Raw genomic sequence first — 9,341 nt, 5'->3', positions numbered from 1 at the left:
TGCTTCTCAGTCATTACAGAGCATCTACATTGGCTCTGTGTGTTGCTTAGTTGCTCCTCAGTGATGTTATCATAATGTCCTGGTTTCTTGCCAATGCTGTCATTCTTCTGTTATTAGCTGCTGCGTGTTTTATTTGTATTGCATTTACTTTTTGTCTTGATTGGATTTTTAACTTTTGTTCTGAGCTGCCTTGGGCATTCCATGGGGGGGGGGGAAGGCAGGATTAAAATATTTTAACACTAAAATAGCAAGTTGAGAAAAGAGGGGGGGAAAGATTACCTTTTTGCAAATCCCTCAGCCTCAGTGTTTCACACCTGTAAAATAGGAGTTTTCACTGGCTCTGCTGGCTAGTTCTGTATTAAAATTCCCTGATGCAGTTTTAAACTGGAAAGACTGGTTATAAATGGTTAAAATCTAGGAGAACTCAGGTGTGCACCTGTAGCTGCAGGTCATCCCAGCATTTAGCTCACAGGATGAAGCTGTTAGTCAGTTCCACCCCATGGGTAGGGGCAAGAGTGAAGAGGCCAGATTTATCAGAAGTTCAGTTGGAGTCAGAACAAAAGCCATCACCAAAGGCAATCAGCTTAAACACATACATACCACACACAAGCCCAACCTCAAAAGGAAATACAAACATTTTGTTTTCTGAAGCCCCCAAAGAAGAAAAAGCCAGCTGGGCAGTTTCAATTTGGTTCTTCCCTTGGTTGATTGGTAGCTCTGCTTCAGTTGTACGCACAGGCCGTCCTGGATACTATATGTCAAGAGAAATGCACACGTCTGTCAGTCACACTTGTCCCCCTGTTCTGGAATCATGTTAGTTTCTTTAGTAGTGAAGCTGCAGGCGATTTTTACATACCACACAAAGGGAGGCGGGCAGGATAAATGCATTTGGGGGGGGGGACAGATCTGTACTGTCAAGCTAAGTTTGGAACAAAAACTTAAACACTTGGATCAAAACAGCTGAAAGATCATCCCACTCAAGAACTTCTATTAATCCATTAGGTTTTTTGTTTAAAATGGTTGTCAACCTTCAGTCTCGAAAGACTATGGTATAAGCCTACAGCACCCGGTATTCCCAGGCGGTCTCCCATCCAAGTACTAACCAGGCCTGACCCTGCTTAGCTTCCGAGATCAGACAAGATCGAGCATGTGCAGGGTAAAAATTCCACAAAATTATATGAAGTATAACCCACCAGAGTAGAAAAGGCTCTGTCAGGGTCAAATGGAGTTCCCATGAATACGTATACCTGCAGGACTGCTGCTTTGCCAGTGAAAATGTCATTTGATTTTTCCCCCTCCAAATACTCGAAGTAAAACAGATAAGATCTTGATTCTTCTTCCTGCATAGAAGGAACGAAGCCATCAAATTATTTAGACAGATTGAAGATACAGATGCAGTTCGTTAAAACTGATAGTTTTTCAAGGTCCTGCCATCCTTTAGTTTTACACGTAAAAATTATATTTGCATTTTGCCTTAGCCTCTTTCAAAAAGTTAGCCTTTTTCCTTTCACTCACTTGGAGGTTTAGATAGTAAGACAGTAAAGCTCTGCACGTCCTGAGAATTCAAAGCAGCTCTGATACACTTGTACTTAAACAGAAATCAAGCCAGGGCCCATTTTGGCATCACATACAGTAGACCAAGCATTGGCCAAGTCAATTGGCCAAGCATTGACAGAACTTTGTCCTGGTCTGCAGGGTCCGGGTAGGGGGGAAACCAAGGTACTTGGGTACCAGACATGGCTGCTAGGTTGTGCTCAACTCACAAGTTGAGGACAGTAGTAGAGCACAACTGCTTCATGATTACAACTGAACAGACCTCCATTCTCAGAAGCGAGGGATAAACGGGAAGGAGACTGTCAGAGGTGAGTACCCCAAGGCATCTCACTGGCTGAGATGAAACTTCTGACCTAGAAAAGCTATTGTGTTCATGACTGTGGATAATAGGGATATGGCAGCAAGCCTTCCCCCCCACAGCCAGGTATGGGTTTCCTGCTGTCACCACCCAGGATCACATCATGAATTCTGATGAGGATTCTGCTATTGGCCAATTTTATCATTCCTAATCTGACCAGCAGTTTTAGCAGGGCTCTTTTTTTGTTTATAGTTATTTTAAGCCCCTTTGAAAGTTCATAGCAACTGAAGGCATGAACTAGATTTTGTTGCAAATTGCGCCGTTTCCTTTCCTTGCAGAGTTCCGCAATAAGAGGTAGGCAGCACATCATTAAGGGTTAGGGTGGGGGAGGGGAGAGCCACTGACTAAAGCTACAAGGGAGCTCAATTTATGGAAAGTAAAAAGGTATCACTTTGGCAGTCATGCTTTAAGGCAAATCTCTTGCCTCGTGCTGGGGGGAGATTTAGTGTGAAATTGCCGATTGACACGCAGCTCACTGGCATTGGAGTGCTGGGCTGCTGCATTCTAATTTCTAGGTAAAATCTGTAGCGCATTCCTACAGCCTGAGCTTCAATAGAGAAAAAATCCCCACCCCAGTAATAAAAGGACATGCAAGATGGACAGAAGGGCAGTTTTTGTTGGAAGGTCAGAAGTTAATGGCCACACTTTGCAAACACTGGGGAACCGCTGGGAGAATTCTAATAAAGCTTCAGCAAACTATCAATACTCACCAATGATTTCCCTCGAGTGCCGGTGTCCAAACTGATTAAAAGACAAGCAAAACAGAACCAGTAAGGTGCTGCAAACTCATCAGGGGAAAAGACAGCAGGTTAGATGGTTCAACCAACCAGGTGGGCCCCACACAGTGCTTCAAGGGTCTTCATGTCCTGCAGCCAGGGCTGGGTGTAGTTCCATACAAGCACAGGATGTATGCAAAATCCAGCTTCCAAAGAAGCCTTTTTGGTTTTTTTAAGTCATATTTTTAGTTTTAATGCCACATTTTTAAAAGCATGTGGTGAAGTCTCAGATGTTAGTGAAGTGGGCTGAGCGTAGATGCTTCAAGTTCTTAACTTGTATCATTTTGCTAGTGGCAAAAACCTCTTGCTGTGCTCCTGTGGCATTCACTGTGATACACCTGCCTGTATCGCTTTGGCTACGGCCACCGAAGTTCCCCTAGCTATAATTGGTGTGCTTCTTTAAAATAAACCAATGGATAGACACTATGCTTACATATGGATATAACATTGAGAAAATTTAGCAATTTGTAGTTCTTTTAAACAGAGCCACAGGCATCCACCAAAACAGTGGCCCTGATAGTCTATTCAAGAACAGAAAGACTGGATATAAATATTTCACAGTAAATAAAATGGATAGCTGGGTTTGCACCTTCAGTAGAACATTGTGTGATTTGTCACCCTATTTAGACAGAATAAATTAAGTATGACAGAATCCAAGATCCCATACAACAGTGATGTTTAAATAGTGTAGTCTAGGACAGCCACACTCAAAGTCGCGACCGCTACGTGCCCGGAACGCGGTCCCTGCCCAGACTGCATCTGAGCATTCTGATCGTGTGTTGTGCAAAGTCCTCCCTGTTCAGAGGACAGGGTCGCTCCAGGCAGTCATGTCCCAGTATCCTTGAAGGCTGCACGACAGGACGTCTGGACAGACATGACCGCCCACAGCGTCCCTGTTCTCCAAACAAGGATTTCACGCAACGCCCAGGAGAACAGAAAGGTCCGCTCGGTGAGTGGACGGATCCGCCCAAACCCTGGATCCAGCCCCTGAGTTAGGGTTTGAGTAGCCCTGGCCTAGGATAGTTGTAGGGAACCCATGTGAAAGAAAGAAAATGCCTTTGCTTTGGCCTGTTTAAAGGCCCAAATCCCTTGCCTGGTCACTGACTGCACCTCTTCTATCCCACAGCCCATTGGTCCCACTCACTAAAACATTTCTTCTCTCTCTAATCCTGGGGGGTGGAAGCGTGCACCCAAAAACACTTAATGCACCAGATAATGCAGATTATTACTGTCCACGAGAGCTGATGCTGAAATAAAGTGGCAAGTCTTTTAAGGTCCTGACATTTTTCTTGATGCAGAATGTAGATTACTGTGATGCAGATTTTTTAAAAAATACATGTTATGCCTTGTAATAAGCCAAGGCATCATAAGAAAGCTATTTGGTGGGTTAAAGCGCTGGCCTATGACCAGGAGGACCAAAGTCAACGGTCCAATCAGTCACTTTCCTGAGCCCAACCTACTTCACAGGGTTGCTGGGGCCGGTGGGGAGGAGGAAGAGTGATGAACACACCATCGCACTGCTCCCCAGCTCTAGGAAGAAAGATAAAAAAGGAAAGTGGGGGGCATCTTTAAGGGAAGAAGCTACCACTAATTTTTTTAGCATTTGTTCTTAGCAATTTACAGGTATGTATGGCCAGATATTGCTGAATTTGAGGGGGAACACAGCAATATTTATCAAGAAAAAACAGCCACCGATCTCAGATTTGGGGAAAAAAACCAAAACCTGACAGACCATAGCACTACAAATTCAAACAATGATATTCAAGGCCAAGATTCTTCTAGGCCGTTGCTTGCAAAACCCATTAGTCTTCTGCACAAATCAACTCATCTCTTTTAGTGCCGACTGCCATTACACATAAATAGCAATTACTGTTCTTGGCGTAGGCTTGAGCTGTGCCTTTACAATTCTGTGTTTTAATCATCTGGTTTCTTGGAGCTCATCAACTGTAAGAAATTCTTCCCAGTCCAAGACAGGTTTTTTCAAAAATTATGAATGCAATAACAACACGTCAGTGCTAGTCCAAGATTGATCAAGATGAATATCTTAAAGGCCACTGGCATGAAACCTTCATTTCCCCCAAAGTCTGCAAACCCTTGTGTCCTAATACAGTGCTCAGCAAGAAACAAGTAGACACATCCTTCTGAACACAGGCATCCAAAGGCTCAGAAACCATACACGTACTTACAACAGAATCTCTTACCTGCCTCTATGATTTTGCGCTGATTTGTTCCCCCTACAATTGCACACAAAGCCAAGAAACTAAATTCTGTTATACTTCACTGAAGGCAGAGTAGAGGTGCAAAGGTGACAGAACAAATATGCCTGGACTATGTAAGATGCAGCCATCCTGAATGTTAAAAAGGTGTCTGTCTTGGTTGGTAGGACAACCATCATAGTCAAATGAACCTGTGCTAGGAAGGCAACACCACCCAAATGGAGACTGTAACCACAGCAGGATTGTAACCATTCCCAAACCAAAGCACTAAGTCATGTAGATAAAAGCAGAATTGAGGGGCTGTGCGGAATTCTTGGTAACTATGCAAGTCCCATTGAACTCAAATGGGGTTTACTTCTAAGTAGACATGCAAAGGATTGCACTGTTGATAATGTCAGCATGGGGGATAAAAGCATCTCTCTCTGCTTACAGCTCCTACCTCTAAAAAGCAATCTTCTGTGAAACTTCAGTCAGGAAGTCTCACAATCAGGAAAGCTATAGTTGCAATGAGTAATAATAATCCCTCATAATTAAGGGATCCGGCAGTTTGGGCAGAACCCTTTAAGTGTCATGTTCATCTAACACAGAAGTATTAGGGTTGCAATATTTAATTATAAAGTTTTTTTGTTTTTTGTTTTTAACTAGAAGGGTGCCCCACTCTGGTGTTTTTTAAAACAGTTATTATATTTACAAGAATTGCAGACAGCAGCTAACCTTCTAAAGCAGTCCCCTTCTCTCACATTGGAAGGAAAGCTCCTAAGAAACATACTGTGACCCACATATGAAGCATTTAAAGAAAAAATATATAACTATTTTATTCATATGCAAAATTTGATTCATCAACTCACTAACTGGACTGGTTGTAAACCCTAAAAAACATTAAAACCAGGTTGCAAGGCCTCAGTGCATACATATATATGCACATGCAAGCCAGCACCTCAGTGTGGTGAATCCCATGACCTAGGCTGGAATCCTATCCACACTTACCTGGGATTAAGCTCCACTGACTATAATAGAACTTACTTCTGAGTAGAATGCATAGGATTGGGCTCCTAGTCTCTTCTTTCCCAGAAGGAAACTACTATAGATGCTTGGGGTAACTGCATGTTTACACAATATGCGCTAGTCCAGTTTACCTTAGCTTCCTACTTTTCCCCTTAATTGGCAAAGTAAGGGTAGGGAGGAGGCATGTTTCACTTTTCTGTAGAACCTCCCTGCCCCTTACATGCAAATAGCACAAGCACACGTTCAAGACAACAGTACGTGTGTTCAAATATCTAGTTGGCCCTAGACCTTGACAAAAACAGCACGCACACCTGAACAGAAGCACACAAGTTCTCCAAGTACGAAAAAGAACTTTATCCACACAGGCTCATTTGCAAGATTTATTCCAGAAATGTTGCCTCGGAGAAGTCATCATGATAGCCTTAAGCCTGGGGGAACAGGCAAGGCTACACAGAAGCAAAAGGGACAGGACTATGTGGATGCACCTAGTAAGTTTTAAGGCTCTCCAAAAGGCAAACCCTGGAAAGCAAAAATCACACAGGCAAAGTTGTCCTTCTGACCCTGTCACCGACACTATCAACACAAGAGCACAAGGGCAATGAAAGGGAAGGTGGCTGAGACCTGCAGAGAGCCTCAACGGACTGGATCTAGCCTACCAGACACACCTGAGCACAAGACCTCAGAAAGTTTCCAGACCAGGCCTATGAGCAATACCAAAAAATCTGACAGAACACGCATCCTCATATTTTATTAGCACAGAAGTGTGTCTCTTGTACAAGGGATTGCTTCTGAACCGCAGGAAGATCTGGTGATCCAGTGCCACCTAACAGAGACTGCTTTGTAAAAAAAACTGCTATGACTTCGACTTTAATGGGTTTCCACCAACTATAAATATCAAAGCCAGTTTCCAACACATCCTCTTCCTCCAAATTTAATGGGAATTTGGAACAATTCCTCCACAATAAAGGATGAGATGGGGAGGGGAAATGATGGAATAATTCCAAAATTCCAGAAAAGGTCCAGCTGTTCTTGTTATGGCATTGGGGCTGTTTGTACATTCGAAAGCATTATTGCATCAGAAAAATGAATCATGCATGTTGTCCAACAAAAAGGTTTAACCTGTATTATTCTCATCATTTCTAGCTACATTTCAAAGGTGCACCAACTCTACAGTTTTATACTTCTTTTAGTCGCATGCTTTGCCTATGTGCATGCGTTAAGATAATAAATATTAAATACAGGAAAGAACATTAGAAAAAAAGACAACAACTGACATTGGGAATATTGGGGGGCAGGTCCGCCAGTTAAGGAGTCTGAGGTAATTACGCTGGCCACGCCACTGCTCAGCCAAGATGGGTGTGAAAATTCATGGAAGTTTTTCAGAAAAATTCAAGTACACAGATACCAGCTGAGGCTCTTCAAAAATGCCAGGAGGAGTAGCTTTTGTTTTTTTTCTTTTTTTATTAGTCTATTAGCCGGCATTCACAGAGCTCCTTGTAAATCCTTTTTCGCACTCTAGGCATGTCTTCCTGGGAGAACTGAAAAGGCTGGTCTAAGGCGAGGCACTTGCAGTACTGAGAAAAAATGGAAAGAAGAAAACCCTTAGTGTGAGTGGAGTCTGGGGCTTTAATAGCAAATGGGTGGGGGGAGAGCAGGTTGCTTACCTGGAGCACAAAGACTCCACAGTCACTGTCATTTTTCTGTTGTGGAATGCACTAGAAAGAAGGAAACACACTCACTAGTTATCAGGCACAGGTCCTCCAGTCAAGAAATTCATGCCCAAGGACAACCCAGCTGGGGGCTCTTGCCCCTCATTTCTACTCAACCATTCCATACCCAGCACGAGGATAGGGAGGTCTGAAAAGCAGCAAAGAGGCAAGTCTTCACTCAATCACTTTCCCAGGGGGCTACTACAGCTGGCAAACCACCTGTGCAAAGTTCATTCCAAGGCAGGCAGTTGCTCAGAGACCACTCAACTCTTCCTCACTGCTTCCCAGAAGATCTCAAAGGACACCAGGTAATTCCTAAGCAACTACCCTCCTGCTTGCAGCAGTCTCCCATCACACTCCTCCCCTCCTTACTGCTCATCTGAAGCTTTGGTCCACAGCCAGCAACAAGGAAGTGACAGTGGTTGTGCTGTCCAGCCTAAGAACACTGTGGAGCTCCCAGCCAGCACATCTGAGGGACAGAGATGACCTTGTCACCTGACTACAGCAACTGTAGCCTCAGGGACTTGTGGGGAGGAGGACTGTACCCACTCATTATCCAAAAGAGTAGGGAAACATCTCAATTTAAAAAAGAAAACAGCAGAATTATTTTTAAAACAACCTATTATTAGAAAACTGTTCCTCTGAAACACTCAGGGCCATGAGCGTCATTGCCAGATTGGATTCAGTCATACAGCATACATATGGCAAGGGCTCAGAATATTCCAGAGGCACTCAGACCCTTGTATGGATCTGTCCAAGACGTTTTAACACGTCTATTTTTATATGCACAAAGAAATGCTATCTTCCAGTCCAATACTCAAAACTTGCATGACCTCAAGCAGGACAGCTTCTCTATTTTTTAAAGTAAACATTTGAACATTGCCATCTGCTTTCCACAGGAAACATTTTGTGCCAGCCCACAAACCTGGGCACAAGGGCACGCACACACTAACCCAAGATGTGCCAGCTCTGAAAAGTGTTTGCTTTGAAGCCTCCTTCTACAGAACACAGATTTTTATTGGCTTCTAAAGCTCTGTTGGGCGCTTAGCAATTATGGCGTTGTATTTTCCATACCACAGGTGTCTGCAAGCGCATACATTCCCACATTGTCAGCTTCATCTGCACATTTTCTCGATTCTTTTTGCATAAATGCCACCAGATATTCAATGTGTTGAGTACAGATTAGGTCCTAGATGCCCAATTGCCTTCCTTCCCCACCCCTGGCCTGCAAACACACAGTGAATCACTGATCCAGGGACAGAGGAGGGGAAAGAAAGTTCAACTTCATAAGACATTAAGGCTTCAAGATATCTCACTGTGAGTAGGAAACAATTGAGAGATTGTTTAATGTTCAATGATTCGTTTTATATTTGCAGAGCTATTACAGGATACAGTGATGCAAGTCACAGATTCCCTCATTTGCACTTTACACAAGTGGATCCCTTTTATCATTGCCAGGCTACCTGTGGTTGTCGTACTAGAGTGACATGCCAATCTCAGTCACTCTGGAGGAAGAACCCTCTTCCCCTATCTTTAAAGCATCCATCTTAAGCAGGATTACTTTCCCCTCCCCCAAGTAAGATGCACTTCTTATAAACTTTTTACAAAGATGCTGTTGCTTACAACTGATAAAGATAAAAGAACTCTGGATAAACCACAGAGAGGTCCCGAGCAAGTGACACACCTGACTTCTTACTTCTCCCATCCTTGCAGTTGAAGGTAA

General features: G+C 43.4%; 1 protein-coding gene and 1 pseudogene across 5 annotated transcripts in view; both read right to left on the bottom strand.

Annotated features, from left to right (window-relative positions):
* Nucleotides 1-1,054: 1,054 nt before the first annotated feature.
* On the bottom strand, nt 1,055-1,173 carry LOC136647123 (5S ribosomal RNA; annotated as a pseudogene).
* Nucleotides 1,174-6,642: 5,469 nt separating this feature from the next.
* The window catches only part of LOC136644328 (sentrin-specific protease 5-like), a 33,523-nt gene continuing 30,824 nt past the window's right edge, over nt 6,643-9,341 (bottom strand). For all 5 annotated transcript variants that reach the window (XM_066620111.1, XM_066620110.1, XM_066620112.1 and 2 more), the window contains 2 exons: nt 7,574-7,624; nt 6,643-7,483 (listed from right to left, as the gene is read on the bottom strand). In XM_066620111.1, the coding sequence (XP_066476208.1) occupies nt 7,373-7,483; nt 7,574-7,624 (162 nt within the window). In that variant the 3' untranslated portion in view covers nt 6,643-7,372. The remainder of the gene's footprint in view (nt 7,484-7,573; nt 7,625-9,341) is intronic.

This window comes from Tiliqua scincoides, chromosome 3, assembly GCF_035046505.1.
Source record: "Tiliqua scincoides isolate rTilSci1 chromosome 3, rTilSci1.hap2, whole genome shotgun sequence".
Classification (NCBI taxonomy): Eukaryota; Metazoa; Chordata; class Lepidosauria; order Squamata; family Scincidae; genus Tiliqua; species Tiliqua scincoides.
Note: the sequence above shows the minus strand (reverse complement) of the source record. Positions and strands in the feature narration are given on the sequence as shown.